The following is a 16,397-nucleotide window of genomic DNA, read 5'->3' on the forward strand; positions in this document are numbered from 1 at the left end:
CATTATCAACTTCCTACTTTCTCACCTCCAGAAGCTATACTTTGGCTTCTACCTCTACCACCTCACCAAAACTAAGCTTGGCAAACTATGGCCAACAGCCTGTTTTTATAAGTAGTTTTACTGGAACACAGCCTTGTCAATTCACTTATGCAGATCAATGGATGCTGTTTGCACTGCAATGGCAGAATTGAATAGTTGTGACAGAAACCAACTGGCCCTTTATAGAAAATGCTTGCTGACCTCTGCTCTAAATTAAGGCCATAGTGCTCTTTTTAATATTGCAATCTGCCCTATCTCTTACAATGACTTCCTTAGGATTCCCCTTAGGATAAAGACCAAAATCCATTAACATGGCTCAAGAGGCCATAATCAGATTCCTGACCACTTTTCCTGCATCATCTCTTGTTACGTATTCCACTACCTTCTGCTTTCAATGCTTCAGCTGTACTTCATTTCTTTCAGTTTGTTGAGTGTCCCCTGCCCATGCTAATTTCAGAGCCTATGTGCTATATATAATTTCAGGGCCTTTAGAATGCCCTCCCTCTATTTCTTCCTTCACTTAGCTCACATCTACCCTTTCCTCAGGTCTCAACTTAAACATCACTTCCTCCATGTAGGCTTCTGTGAACTCCCCAAAATACATGAGTCCCCCAGTTCCCACAACGCTCTAACTTGCTTATGACATCTATTTACTTGTAATTATATATTTAGCGTTGTTTTCCACAAGATGGTAAGCAAATACTAACCCTATTTGCCTTGTTCAATGTGATAGCCCTGACATTTAGCTTAGTGTCTAGAATATAGTAGGCACTTAATAAATAACTCCTTGCTCTCCCTTACCCTACTGATTTCCGTCAAGTCTCTTCTGATACTGTCCACCACTTCTATCTCTACTACGATTCACCTAGCTGAGCCAACCATCGTGTCTTGGCTCTTTCAGAAGGTATCTAACAGGTCTTCCCACTCTGGATTTTTCTCCACAGTGCAACCAGATTGATTTTTCTAAGATGCAAATCTAATTATGTCACTCTCCTGTCTACAGCCCTAAAATGGCTTCCCATGCTCTCTGAACAAAGTCTAAAGCCCTTAAAAGGCTTATAAAACCCCTTTGTAATTTAGATTTTTATCTCTCTCTCAAAAGCACCTGTTAGAGTCATAACGATTCCCTTTCAGATCTGTAACCACAAGTCCTCTTTCAACCTTGGGTCTTTGCCAGTGGTATTCACTATACCTGCCTGAGACACTACTCCCCACACCTCCACTTTCACCCAGGTATGTCCTACACAGTATTTGGGAATCATCATAGACATCTCTATCCCCTGGAAGCCTCATCATACTTCCCAAGTCTCATTTAGAGGTTCCTTCAATAGTAATTTACACTCCATTCTCCTCATAGCCAGCCCCCCGGCCCCTTAACACAACACCATTTGTAGCATTAATCACACAGAAAGCTATACGAGAGAAGGGACTATCTGGCTTTTTTTCCATTGTACTTCCAGTATTCATCACTGCTTGGTGCATAAGAGGAGCTCAATAAATATTTACTGAATGAATTCAAATGATTCAACAGGAAAGCAGTTTGTCCTAATTCCAAATGAAAACTTTGAAAACTTGCATTACATCTCCTCATTAAGTTTCATCATGAATTCCAATCCTATAGCCCACAATTTACCCAGCATGGACCCCACACTCATTTCAACCAGTACTCCTAATTCTCTTACCACCCGATATTGCACCTGCCTCTCAAGTCCCCAAATTATGAATTAATTTAGCAGTCTAATTTCTACCCTTTGGGTTCTGGACTGCTTATCTTAGGGGCTCTATAAAGTCCCAGAACCTTTCTAATTGGCTCCATTGAAAATGTTATGGCTTCTAACCCCATTGCGCTCTCACTATGACTTCTGTGGTGCTTCTCCTTATTTCTAGCCTACTCTCCTACCATATGTCTAAACCCTACCACTTAACTCAAAACTCCCAGATATACTAGGCCTGCTCACCCTCCACAGATGATCCTGCTCCTCTGTCACCAACCTTAGAGGGAATCAGATATGAATCCTCTTTGTTTGCTCTAGACTTTCTTTCCTTTCTCTTGTCCCTCTTCCTTCACCTCAAGCTGAAGCCTTTATCCGTGCTCTTGACCCTACTTCTCTGGCTTGCTCTTGGGCTCTGCCATATTAATGTTGTTATTGCCACGTCTTACATTGCAGCTATATGTAAGGGCCCATCACGCCTTTTCATTGTGTTGGATCAGCTGCAGTCATATTCACTCCAGTGCTACTTGATTATGGCACCCTAGGATGGTGGTAGCACTTCCATATTTGATGTGCTTCATTAGCAAGGGAGCTTGAAGTGTTACAAATCAAAAAATGATCATGTTGCCATCCTTCTGCCCACTCCAGCCAGATCATAAAGGAAAAGAACTATGTGCTGTGAACGGGACTGAGACAGTCCCAAGTCTTCTGCCCTTCCACCAACCATCACATGTCAGGAATAACCCCCAGTGAATGTATCTTGTCTTGGTAATTTGATTAAAATCACGGTTAAAATCATGTTGTGCTTTGTTTTTGTTGTTCAACAGGACCACAAAAATAAGCCAACAACAGGAATTTGAGAGTCAACAATTACAATCCTGGAGATGGTACAGACTCTTGGTTCATATATTCTCTCTCACTGTTGTCACCTTCAAGCCCTCAATGCTTTCAATCAGCATCTTTTCTAAGTCACAGAAATCAATAAATACCAAAATATATAAAATAGAAAAAAAAGGTTTGTGAACACAAATGGATTCTTAGCTGATAACTGCCTGATGAGCTTCAGGATGGAGGGGTAGGGGCAAAAACTGTCAATTCCAACAAAACCACAGTCCATTCAAAATAAACATTATCATAAAACCCTTTAGATTTCTGAAGTTTAGATGGAATTTTCAGAAAGCGGCAAGGACCACAGCAGTGTTCCTCAGATCTGCAGACCCATTTCCTTCTCCCCAACTTCCAAAAACATACATACTTAGCAAAAAGCTTTGCATTCATTTTAAGACAAGGATAGAAGAAACAGGAACTACCTCTGTAAATAAAAGGTATAAGGAAGAGAAAATTCTTTATATTTAACTCCACCTTAGAGCAATTATTAGTTATGTTATGCTTTGATCTTTTCTGCTATGCTCACTTATATATATTATTTTCAATACCTTTAAAAAAAAAGAGAAAAATATGTAAGAATTAAACATTTTAAGGACCTTTCACAAACCAAATGACAGTAGGTTTTTATTAACATATCTTACAATGTTGATTATTCCTAGTTTTGTAATCTCTGCTTAATTATAAAGATTGATTTAGCCTCTACAGTAATGTACTGTATTTAAATGATCATTCATACAAGATATCACACCAGTACATTTTTTTTTTTTTTAATAATATACACACATCACTCTAGCTTGGACCTGTTATTTTTAAAAGTGGGTTTATAAATGGGACTTATAAAAGTTATGGGGAAAAAATTAAAGTTCTAGTTTAGCAGCATGCATGTATGTAATTCAAGTACAATTTTCAACCAAGTGCTTTTTAAAAATTTACTGGTGACTAATTCACCAATATCAAAATAAACACTATCAAATACCCAAATTTTAATGTTAAGGCTAATATTTTCACTTCACATCCATATGCACAATCATAAAACATTCCATTTTAAATATGTAGTAATCAAAATCTGAATACATTATACCATGTATATATAGCATCAGAGTTTCAAACTGTAGAATTATTCAAGTTCATGAATCCTGTAACAGTATTTACTAGAGATTTAAATTAGCATTTTGCTCTTCAACCACACTTACAAATGGTCTGGTATTCAGAATGACCAATGCAAAAAATATGACAGGCTGAACTTATGATACAGTATTTAAAAAAGTAGCAATGTGTTGGAAAGGACAACTATTTAGTTAAACAGAATCAGTCTCATCTTTCAGAAAGTTATCTTAATATTTTGGAAATGTATATAAAAATAGCAAGCTATTTCCATTTATTTTATTGTAGAGCTATAGGTAATTTTTTGACATTTTGAACACATTTGAATATGTACTGTTCTGCTCTATTTTAATGCAAGGCCATCATTTAATGTCCATTTTCACATTCTGTAATGTCATGTCATTCAATAATTTTTAGAACATAGATCTGACTTTATTTTTGAATTTTATCATTAGATGTTTTTGAGTTTATTTTTACATGTAAAAATGTAATTTTATATAACAAGCCATGGAAGTCCAAAGTACCAGGAATTGCTTGATAACACTATATATTAAATAATCATCAAATTACTAAATCATTTGGAAGAAAAATCTTATTAGCAATATGTAACATGCTTTTCTGTAATCTTCCTTCTCTATTTATAGAGTGGGTTTTAGCTCAATCATTCCCATTCTTACTGATTAAAAAAACCCAACAAACATAAATTGCTTTTCGCAGCAGCTTCTAAGAAGAATACAGATGCACGGCTCATTCATGAGGGTCATCACCACTGAGCCTCTTTTTTCCTTTTAGGAAACTAAGCAGAAATAGCAGTGATTACGCTGCACAAATACAATACAGATGAACCTCTCAAGCTGACAGGAAAGTTCCAAAACTAAGCTTCATTTGTGGGTAAGTCTGAGCATTTCCAATTCAATCATTTAAACAAAAACTTGGTTGGTAATAAAAGGTGGGCATGCATAAAAGCAAAACCTGCCATGTGTATGCTCTTAAAACTTCTGATTTTATAGTAAAATCTATTTGTTAATACCTCAAGTAATTCATCCAACCGAAATGGCAAATTTTGATTTTTAAGGACTCCCTTCCCCAACCACACATGTCCCCCAGAATGTACTGTATTATATTAACAGCAGCTATCTACTTATTTTACAACTATTTCAATTATTTACCTGGGGAGAATATTTATGAAATTCCTGAGAATGAATTAAGTTTTCAGCAAAGCCTTAAACTTTTAACAGATTCCTCACAATAAGAAAAAATTTTAAAGTCCTACTATTAGACCAACTTTTACTATACAATATTTCACATAAATCATGTCTTACATGTTTTTTCTAATTACATACAGCAAAAATCTCAAATCAACACAAGAATGGCAGAGGGAAAGGATGCATTGTGTTTAGCAGATGCAAATTAAAACACACAGATATAAAGAAGCAGTAAAACTTTAAATAAATCACACCCACTCTAAGTATCAATGAATAGCTGATATGCATTGCTGGGAGAATCATTTTTAAACAAGTTGTGCTTCTTATTAATTGTGGACTTAAAAAAAAAAAAAAAGGACCGCTAAAGAATGATTTAACTTGTTATTTGTTATGTTCTCCAGATACTTAAAAAAAATATTATACCATTAATGTGATTACCAAGCACCTAATTTTGGAAAGGCTTTATAATATATGTTTTCTTTTTCTCCCTCAGCAAAAGCGTGAATCCCCCAAATTAAGGTAAAGCTTATTGTTGATAAATTCTTAATGAAAATGATATAATGCAATGCTGAGGTGGTGAGTCACAGCCCATTGTAATGTGGACCCCATCTTTTATTGATGTGATCAAAAGTATGAGAAATCCACTGTTGCTCAAGAACTTTGTATCTTTCCTTACAAATGTAGAGAGGTTTGCCTCGCCTAGAATAAAAAGAAAAAAAGGTATTAAAAGTTATACAATACAGTGAAGATTTCACACACATTTTTAAAAAATAGATTCTTTATGGCTAAAATCTCACATAGTAGTTGGGTTTATTTCATATTTCCTTAGCATGTGGATGTGGAAAGTATCTCAAAAACTAGAAACAGCTCTAACTTAATGACTATCAGAATTTCTTAATATAAAAAAAATATATTATTACAATTACAAAGCCAGGAATGGCGCATTGTTCTTACTGATGAAACTTCAATAAAACATTCAAATATATCCATGCATATCTAACCTAAGATCCCGATCTTCTTCTCCATGAGCATCCAAATACACAGAACCCCAGAGGCAGAAGCGGTGGCCTCGAATGATGATAATCACCGATGCATTGATCAAAAGGAAAATCCCTGTTCCAGCACCACAGTTCTGAGAATGCTAAATAATTAAAAATATATCAATGATCTTCATAGTCAAATGGACTTTATAAGAAAATCAAGAATGCCTTAGTTAAATGTCTTCTAAATAATACCAAAATATTTCTTAAATTTTTAATAAGATCTCATCTAAGTTAAACTTACAATTTCATTCTTAACATTTGATTAATAATACATTAGGAGGAATTTGAGTAAGGGTTATCTAGGAAAGCAATTTAGAGCCAACATAAACCTAATTCAGAGGCAGGCATCCACAACAGCAGGTCTGACCACTGTTTCATTGCCCACCATGTGAGAGCCCCTGCCATTAAAGGGCAATGGGAGCAGGGGGAGGAACTGGAATTGTGCTCACTTAAATAAAGCCGCAGATGTTTGGGGTTTTTAAACCCTTCAATAATAACAAAAGAACAAGATGAAATCCTTGTGTACTGTGTATTTAATTCAAAGAAGAGTTAATATGAAGAGCTGGCTTAACCACATATACCACATTTCCATATGATAGTAGATTTGAGTTTGCATAAATTTTGTATTATTTACTATTTCTTACCAATACACATTCACAGTAACTTTGTTGCTTGCAGCAAAGTCCTTTCAGGCATACAAAAGTACCACAAACAAGGCAAACAGCAGGATCCTTAGGAACCTTAGTGCAGACACTACAGGTTTTTCTGTGGTAGTACTGAAAAATGGTGTTGTAATTCTCAGGCAACTGGAGCAGGTGTGGTAATTTCCATCTTGCCTCTTGGATAAGCAAGGCCTAAAATATTACCCCAAAATATTCATTAGTCCTACGTATTTAAGTCATTAACACAAAATGCCTATATTTTAAAGGGCTTTTTTTTTCTTTAAAGAAAAAAAAACATGTCTCTAAGTATGTGGCTTATTTTCTTTATTAACACTCTTCTCATTTCCATTTTACAAATGACTGAAATAGTACTTCAACAACTACCAATCTCAATTTTAATGTAGTTTCCAATTACAGTATGATGTCAGCGTTTAGATTAAGCACCCTAAAACAGTTAAACTTGTCGTTACTTTAAAAGAAAAACATTAAACATAACTAAGAATGCATGGAAAATATATCTAGATGTACTTGTTTTTAAATATGCTTAATGCAAAATTTTAAACAGTTAAACTTTTTAAAAACCAAGTTTTGATTTTTCTCAGATAAACAATTTACTGGCTTTTCTTAAGGTAAGGTTATAGTTATAACTCATTATTTCTACATCAACACTTTATAATTTAGAATCTCCTTCTTAGAAGATATAAAAATTTTCTCATACCACAAGCATTTAAGACCTTTTGTATCCATAAGTGCTAGGGGTACAACTCTTTTCATAAATTTTCTGCTACAAGTATGAAAAAAGTGCCAAATTAGTTAAGCATCCCTGCAGAGTATAATTCATTCATTAACTGCAGTTGTACAAAAATACTGGTAATAGCAGGAATTTTTTTCTAGATGCCTCTCCACTAACACTTAGAATAGATAAAATGTAGTATGAATCTATTATCTCAAGAAACTGTATAGATGGTAGGCAATTCATATGGTGATAATTTCACATTATCTACACCCATAATCTATCTAAATTGATGCAGTACTTAAGTAGTCAGCCTGGCATCTATCAATAAGTTCATGGATAAAGTGGCCATAGAAGCAAGGATAAGGACAATATATGTGCTTACAATATGCTATCTGCCTGCATTCAGTGCCCAAACTCAGACTGCAAAGGTTGCATGTTCTGTAATGGGTTGATTATATTGCACTCTTCCATCAGTGGAAGGAATAGCAATTTGTCCTCACTGAACTTGATACCTACCTAGATTAGACTGTAAATTACCCAGTAGCTCACACCACATGATCTTAAAGAATTTTCTTCATAAAGAGAGATGTAAGGCAATAGGTGGATGTCTATGGAATTAACTGATCCTAACATATATTCAAAACATCTGACAAAACCGCTGATCTTTTAAATGATGAGCCACTTTGCTGATAAATTTTTATATGGTACCAGCTGGGAGAAAATAACTATAAAATGAGGTATATGCTCCCACAGAATGAAGTACATGCTCTAAACCAGCAACCAGTATATTGTGGGTGATCATTTTCTCACAGATGAAATGCATCAGTTTGGAAACCAGGGAGTACAAAGTGATTTTGGTATGTCTCATGATTATACCTAAGAATAAGTTTTATTTCTGTTTCCTGCTATTCTGAATTCTTCTGTGGTTTTAGGACCATCCTAAGAAGTTGTGTACTATACTCCATCAGAGGATATGGTAATAGTTCCACTGAATTAGAAACTAAATGTCAGGGACACCTGGGTGGCTCAGTCGGTTAGGCGTCTGCCTTCAGCTCAGGTCATGATCCCAGGGTCCTGGGATCGAGTCCCGCATCGGGCTCCCTGCTCCGCGGGGAGCCTGCTTCTCCCTCTGCCTCTGCCTCTCTCTATCTCTCATGAATAAATAAATAAAATCTTTAAAAAAAAAAAAAAAGAAACTAAATGTCATCTGGCCATTTTAGGTTCCCCACGTCACTAGGAGAAGAAAGGAACGGCTTACAGCATTGTCTGGAGGGACTGACCCTGACCATGAAGAAGAACAGAAATATTGCTATACAATTAAGCAGCAGAATGTTTTGAACTTAGAGACCCCCCAGCCCCACTGCTCGCAATGTCCCAAGCTTGAAAGGTAAACTATTATGGCCTTAATATAAGCAAGACACAACCAATCACCAGAAGCTCAGACCTCTCAGAATAAAGTCTGGTTCACATCCTTGGTCAAATAAATACAACCTGTTGAGGTTCTGGCCAAAGAAGTTGCAAGAAGAAAGTCATATATTCGACTATATATTAGCTACAGCTTTATGACTACTTGCAAATGCTCTTGCTTATGGTGGCATATCTTCTTGCAATATTTTCCATTCTCTTTTTCTTTCACTTAACTATGGAATTCAGGGTGAGGAGCTGCTAATTAAAAATTTCCCGGCCACCAGGGTATAAATACAACAAATCACAGAAGGAATGGACATCTCTCAGAGCCTCTGATTTCAGAGAGGTATGATGATGTAACTATTGGATGTGACTTCAGGTTGCATATTTGGGAAAGTGGTGGATGCATTTGTGATTATAAACGGAATGGTTACATCATTTTGAACAGGGGAAGAAGTGAAACAGTGAATGAGAATAAGGATGTCTATGTGGCAACGGGTAAGATATGAAGACAGTGGGCCACCAGTGTTTGTTATATATGTTTTTCCATTTGTCTATCAACCTTACCTGCCTTCTTATATTATTAACAGTATTACAAGTAATTTTGGAAAATAACCTCTTTTCTTGTTCCATAGAGGTCTGATAGTTGCCTATCACAAGATCCTGCCCCATCACAGGGGTGTACATAGGATGCAAATTAGGCCAATCAGATCCTTTCCCCCAGGAATCTGAATCTTGAGCACCACATAGAAGGAAGGAAAGTGGTTCAGGTGGGGTTATCTAGTGGTAGCACTTCAGAGAAAACACACCAAAACTGTCTGTTGCAATCAAACTGTCTGTGACCAAAGAATCTTAGTTGATACAAAAAATTAGAAGCAGTAATTCAGACTATCTTTCAAGGGTACTTTGGTTGGACTATTCAGCTCTAGTCACTGTTTATATCTTGTTCAAATTTAAAATTCCAGGTAAAGAAAATCTGGTTGACCTGGGTCAGAGTGAGGACTAGAGATAGGACAGAGTGGAACAGGGACAAGAGTAGGGATGCAGGTCAGATGGGAGTGCATTCAAATAACTAGTAAAAATTCTGCATAAGTATAAACAAATACATAAATGTCACTGTTCTGGCTCTAAAACAAATCATTATCACTCAATTTTACAAAAAGATTATTTTTAAATGACAAATTCTTATTTTCCATCAATATCCATACCAATAACCATATACCTAACATGTAAGCTTGCTATTATACTATCAAATGAGTTAATTTTTATCTATTGTTTAACCCATGATCCTAAGAAGACAAAAAATTTTAAGTACACTCATCACTTTCTCCTGTCCTGGTTCTACAATTATACCCCTAGTCTTTCATTATAGGTTTTTAGACATCAATATATAATTTCAGATTCTAGCTATAATCTGAAAATAAAGAAATTACTAGACAGGAAAAAGATTTTTATATATAACATAAAAGGTTCAATTAATGTCCTGAAATTGTCTTTCCTTTAAAAAAGGGAGGGTATAAAATATTATCTCCTTAAGGATTTCAATAAAAAACAGATATGAACAGAAGCAGAGACATTTATTATTTATGCTTACCTTGCCTTTATTATTCACTCAAAGTCTAGTCTAGTCTGACACCTCTATCTAAAACACTGAGCCTGGGTGGCTCAGCTGGTTAAGCATCTGCCTTGGGCTCAGGTCATGATCTCAGGGTTCTGGGCTCCCTGCTTAGCGGGGAGTCTGTTCTCCAGCTCCCTCTGCCCCTTCCCCTGCTCATGCTAGCTCTCTCTGTCTCTCTCTCTCAAATAAGTAAAATCTTTTGAAAATAAAAAACACTAATTTTTTATTGTCTCCTGATGTTAAAATTAAAATTCTCATTTTCCCTGAAACATGGCTCTTCTTTCACCAGTTCTATTTCTACCAATGATATCATCTCCCCAGTTAACTGTTCCACAAATATTTATTAGGTGACTAGTCTACATCAGGTACTTTCTAAGAACTAGGAATTCAAAGATAAATAAGGAACAATTTTTGCTTTTGGAGCCTCCATTCAGACATATTAAACAAACAAAAGTGATAAATATGGTGACTGTTAGAGACACTAGCAAAAGTACTGTCATACAGCACAATAGAAGGAGGGGATTAGAACTGAAGAAGGATTATCAGACAAACCTTTATAGAAGAGGTACATTTATCTTAGCAAAGCCTTGATGAGTGATTAATTCGACAGAAGAACGGTAGGAAAATTGCTTTAGATAAAATTAACAGCAATTAGCAATAACACAGATGTTTAAAAACATATAGTGCACTTAAGAACCATTCTTCTGTGGTTTGAGCAAGCTGGTAGCAAGGGAGTGGGTTGGATGAAGTTAGAAAGACAAGCAAGATGGTGAAAACCCCTGAATGCCATGCAAAGACTTCCTATCTTCCTCCATAGCCAATGGGGAACCATCAATGGTATTTTAAGCAGGATCACATTTCTATCAGAACTATGTCTACTAGTTACTATTCTTTTAATGCTTTGTGTTCAGATCTTAAAGTCAAATACATCTGGTCATCAAGTCCTATATATTTTTCTCAAATGTCTCTTGCAATGCTTATATTCTGTCTAATTTCTACTATCAGAATAATAGACCAGATTTTTTTCACCATCTAATCTCTGGCTTCCCTCTCCCCTCACTTCAATTTACCTACGAAAAAGCTACCCAAATTACCTCCAATAAAACACTACTTTCATCATATTATTCTATTTCTCAAAAACTGTAGTTCCACCTTTAGAGGAAAGTCTCAGCATCAAACCATGGCATTCACAGCCACCTCCCACTGCCCCCACTCGACCTTTCCAGGTCACTTACCTTCAACACAAAACCTATCACTGGCCAAACTGGCAGGCTAGGCGCAGCAAATTTTAAAATTAAAGACATGGCCTTTTAAATCTGCCACTCCAAATCTTTGATTTCTATGTGACAGTTCTCTTCCCAATAAGCTTACAAGTTCCTTGCCTATCTTAAAATTCCTTTGTATCTTTCAAGTCTAGTGCTATGATTATTTAAGACATTCAATAAAAACCTGATGACCTAAAATGAACTTAAAGTAACATATTAATAACTTAGCTTTATTAACTGAAATATTTTTGCTTTTAGAATCATCAATATTATATAAGGAAACCATTTATTCAACATAATTAGTTTAATAAATGCTGCCAAGAACAGATGACCTGAAATTTTTAATTCTTCGTTATTCTCTTACCCTATTAGCATATCACCACTATGTCAAGTGGGTAATACTACTCTTTTTACATACCTTTCCTTGTTCTGCATGTCTTTCAGTAAATGAATTTATCTCAAAACACCACTGAGATATAATATCAAATGCTGGAACTGGCCAATCCAGACAGGAGGCACTGATGAATGGATGTTCTGTTTGGTAAAACGTTGGTAGAAGTCCCAGGCAGCTGGAAAGAATCGAAAATTCTTCTTCTTCCTTTTAGACATGAAACAGAAAATTCTCAAGGCATTTCATAAAGAACAGTTCCCATTACAGATATTTTAAATGTCATCCTCATCGATTACTTTTGGACAGTAAGAAAATTTTCTTAACTGAGTCAAGTAAAGGAAAGTAAAGGGAGTAGGAGGGGCAAAGGAGAGAATAGGTTCCCAGCTTTTTATCCAAATATCCCATAGTATTTCTCTTTGAAATTTAAATCTTAAGTGCCATAGCATCTGCTAAATAAAAAATATTTATTTTTTAAATAGTGTTGTCACATTTCTGATGAATACAGTCTATAGAACCTAGCTACTCTATGAGAGCAAATGTTCTGGGGGCAAAGAGAAAGTAACTTTTGGTTAAAAAGACATAGGCTGTCAGTGTGGGTGAAGAACAACAGTAAAAACATGGAATTCACAAGATGCAGTACAAAATAATTTGCCTGGACCCTGAATGAGTGTGAAACAAAGTCAGGTTTTTTTTCCCATTTTTAATTTTTTTTATTTTGTTAATCACCATGCATTACATCATTAGTTTTTGATGTAGTGTTCCATGATTCATTGTTTGCGTATAACACCCAGTGCTCCATTCAGTACGTGCCCTCTTTAATACCCATCACCAGGCTAACCCATCCCCCCACCCCCCTCCCCTCTAGAACCCTGTTTGTTTCTCAGAGTCCACAGTCTCTCATGGTTCGTCTCCCCCTCTGATTTCCCCCCCTTCATTTTTCCCTTCCTGCTATCTTCTTTTTTAACAAAGTCAGTTTTTAAAAGAGAGTGGAGTTTTTAAAAACTTGAGAGATCTAAGTGCCAGCTAAGCTGAAGTTCTATTCAGTAATAACAGAACCAAAGAAATCAGTGAGCTAAGGACTCGTATCTTGAGTTTTACAGGAGTTTATTAGTCTTATAAACACCAAAATATACTCCCCAATTCTTTATTTAACTAAAAGACTATTTAGGAGGCTAATATGTTTACCTTCCTGTGTCCACTGGATCAATTCCTATCATCCTTCAAATTCCAGCTCCCCAGGGAATCCTTCCCTGACCAAACTTAAAGAGGCCTTAGATTACTCAGCTCCATTCAGATAAACTTAATCCTTCCATACTTTGTAAACACTTCTCTTCTTGGGTTTGTATTTTCTATTAATTAATTTAAAAATAAATTAGCATTTCCTGTAAGACTGTGGGAGTAGTCCCTCGGGCAGGGGCTCTGTCCTCCCAGTGCTTGGCACATAGTAGACATTCAACAAACATCTGTTTGTAAAACTAAACTAATAATGCAGATTAAGTATAAAATTCTAAAATGTGCTACAAAGAAAAAATGAAGATTAAAAAAGCAAAATGATATGCAGGCTGAAAAAGATGTTAATTTTTATAATCTCTAGAAATGAAGCTATACATCTCCCATTTTAAGAGCTACATAAAGAAGGCATCTTAAAAAACAACTTTATTGAGGTGCAGTATATATACCATAAAATTCACCCACTTTAAGTGTAGTTTGATGAATTTTGGCAAATGTGTAGTCAGGTAACCACAACTATAATAAAACTTTTGAACAATTCCATCCCCTCCAAAAATCTTGCTTTTGCCTGTATGCAATCAATTCCAGCCCCTACTCCTGGCACCAAGCAACCACTAATCCTGTTTTCTGTCATTATAGTTTTGGATTTTTAAAAATTTTCATATAAATAGGATCAAACAGTATGTGTATGTGTGTGTGTGTGTATTGTCTTTTGTGCCTGGCCTCCTTTCAGCATAATATTTTGAGATTCACTCATGTTATTGTATCAGCAGTTCATTCCTTTTTACCACTGAATAGTATTCCACCATATGGACAGACCACATTTTGTTCATGTATTCACTTGCTGATGAATTCTGCTTTGTTTACAGTTTTTGACTACTACAAATTAAGCTATTTTAAACATTTATGTAAGTCTTTATGTGAACATATGTTCTCATTTCTTCTGGTAGATACCTAGAAGTAGAATTGTTGGGTTGTATAGTAAATGCATGCTCAGCTTTTTAAAGAAATTGCCAAACTTTTTTCAAATTTGACTATACCACTTTGCATTACCACCAGCAATGAGTGAGAGTTACAGGTACTCCAAATTCTCATCACTTGTGACATTAATTTGTACTCTTCTAATCAACAACGATGGTGAACACATTTTCATGTACTTGTGGGTCATTCATATATATTCTTACGAGAAGTGCCTGTTCAAATTTTATGCCCACTTTGGGTTTTTGTTTTGTTTTCTTAATTACTGAATTATAAGAGTTCTTGATATATTTTGGATACAAGTCCTTTCTCAATATCTTTTTAAAATTTTTTTATTGTTATGTTAATCCCCATACATTACATCATTAGTTTTAGATGTAGTGTTCCATGATTCATTGTGCATAACACCCAGTGCTCCATGCAGAACGTGCCCTCCTCAATACCCATCACCAGGCTAACCCAACCTCCCACCTGCCCCCCAGAACCCTCAGTTTGTTTTTCAGAATCCATCGTCTCTCATGGTTCATCTACCCCTCCGACTTCCCCCCCTTCATTCTTCCCCTCCTGCTACCCTTTTTTTTTTCTTAACATATATTGCATTATTTGTTTCAGAGGTACAGATCTGAGATTCAACAGTCTTGCACAATTCACAGCGCTTACCAGAGCACATACCCTCCCCAGTGTCTATCACCCAGCCACCCCATCCCTCCCACCCCACCCCCCTTTCTCAATATATTTTTAAATTGAGATATAATTTGTATACCATAAAATTCACCCTCTTAAGATGTATAGTTTAGTATATTCACAAAACTGTGCAACCATCACAAACTAAGTCCAGAATATTTTCATCACCCTATTCTAAATGGAATTACTTTTTAAATTTCATTTTCAGATAGCTCATTGCTAGTACGAAGAAATAGATTTTTTTGTACATAGATCATGTATTCTACAAATTTGCTTAGCTCATTTGTTAGCTCTAATAGTTTTCTGGAGATTCCTTATAATTTTCCACATATAAGATCATGTAATTTGCAAACAGACATTATTTTACCTCTTCCTTTCCAATCTAGATGCCTTTTATTTCTTTTTCTTGCCTAACTGTTCTTTCTAGAACTTCTAATTCAATGCTAAAAAGAAGTGATGAGGGTAGCCATACTTTCTTGTCCCTGATCTTAGAGAGCAAACTTTCTACCTTTCACTATTAATTATGATGTTAGCTATGGATTTTTCTTACATGCCCTTTATCAGGTTGAGAAAATTCCTTTCTGTTGTTTTTTAGTGTTTTTACCATGAATGGGTGTTGAATTTTGTCAAACATTTTTGACTACTGAGATGATCATATGCTGTTAAAAAATCAACTCTATTAATATTGTGAATTAAATTAAATGATTTTTGTTGGTGAACCAACTATGCGTTCCTAGGATAAACCCATTTGGCCATAGTGTATTATCCTTTTCTATAGCTAATATTTTGTTAAGGCTTTTGCTTCTATGTTCATGAAAGATCTGGGTTTGTAGTTTTCTCATGATGCCTGGTTTGGGTATCAGGATAAAATTGGCCTAATAAAATGAGTTTGGACTGTTCCTTCTTCCTCTGTTTTCTGAAAGTTTGTATGTATCGATACAATTTCTTCCTTAAATGTTTCATAGAATTCACCATGATGTTACCTTTGCTAGTATAAAATTGTTGACTTCTCTTTTTTTGAAGGATAATAATTATAGAAGTTTAATAAGCTAAATCAACTTTCCTAGTTGATACAGATCTAGTCAAGATTTTCTGTTTCTTCTTGAGTCAGTTTTAGTAATTTGTATTTTTCAAAGAATTTGTCCACTTCATCTACATGATCAAATTTGTTGGCAAATGTTATTCATAATATTCTCTTATGTTTCTGTAGGGATGTTTCCTCCTTCATTCCTGATACTGGTAATTTGTACCTTCTCTCTTTTTTCCTTATCAATCTAGTGAGGAGTCTGGCTCCTGGTTAAAAATCTATGTGTGATTTTTTTTTTTTTCAGGCCTAACTATAGGCAATTTACAAAGGTTTTACTTCACAGGCTTTGTGGGTCAAAACCGCCCTCCCTACATCAGACTCAGTACACAGCCAATGCATTGCAGTCTC

The 16,397-nt window shown here is 35.5% G+C and overlaps 1 protein-coding gene across 7 annotated transcripts in view; it reads right to left on the reverse strand.

The window, feature by feature from the left end:
- Nucleotides 1-3,233: 3,233 nt before the first annotated feature.
- Nucleotides 3,234-16,397, reverse strand: part of UBR3 (ubiquitin protein ligase E3 component n-recognin 3) — a 226,711-nt gene continuing 213,547 nt past the window's right edge. For 3 of the 7 annotated variants that reach the window (XM_035007798.1, XM_035007799.1, XM_035007800.1), the window contains exons 37-40: nt 12,098-12,277; nt 6,636-6,845; nt 5,950-6,089; nt 4,825-5,647 (exon numbers count right to left, since the gene is read on the reverse strand). In XM_035007798.1, the coding sequence (XP_034863689.1) occupies nt 5,530-5,647; nt 5,950-6,089; nt 6,636-6,845; nt 12,098-12,277 (648 nt within the window). In that variant the 3' untranslated portion in view covers nt 4,825-5,529. Of the gene's footprint in view, nt 5,648-5,949; nt 6,090-6,635; nt 6,846-12,097; nt 12,278-16,397 lie in introns of all 7 variants that reach the window. The other 4 variants (XM_035007802.1, XM_035007801.1, XM_035007806.1 and 1 more) reach the window with 3 other exon arrangements.

Source organism: Mirounga leonina, unplaced genomic scaffold (assembly GCF_011800145.1).
Source record: "Mirounga leonina isolate KUSES-001 unplaced genomic scaffold, KU_Mleo_1.0 Mir_151, whole genome shotgun sequence".
NCBI lineage: Eukaryota > Metazoa > Chordata > Mammalia > Carnivora > Phocidae > Mirounga > Mirounga leonina.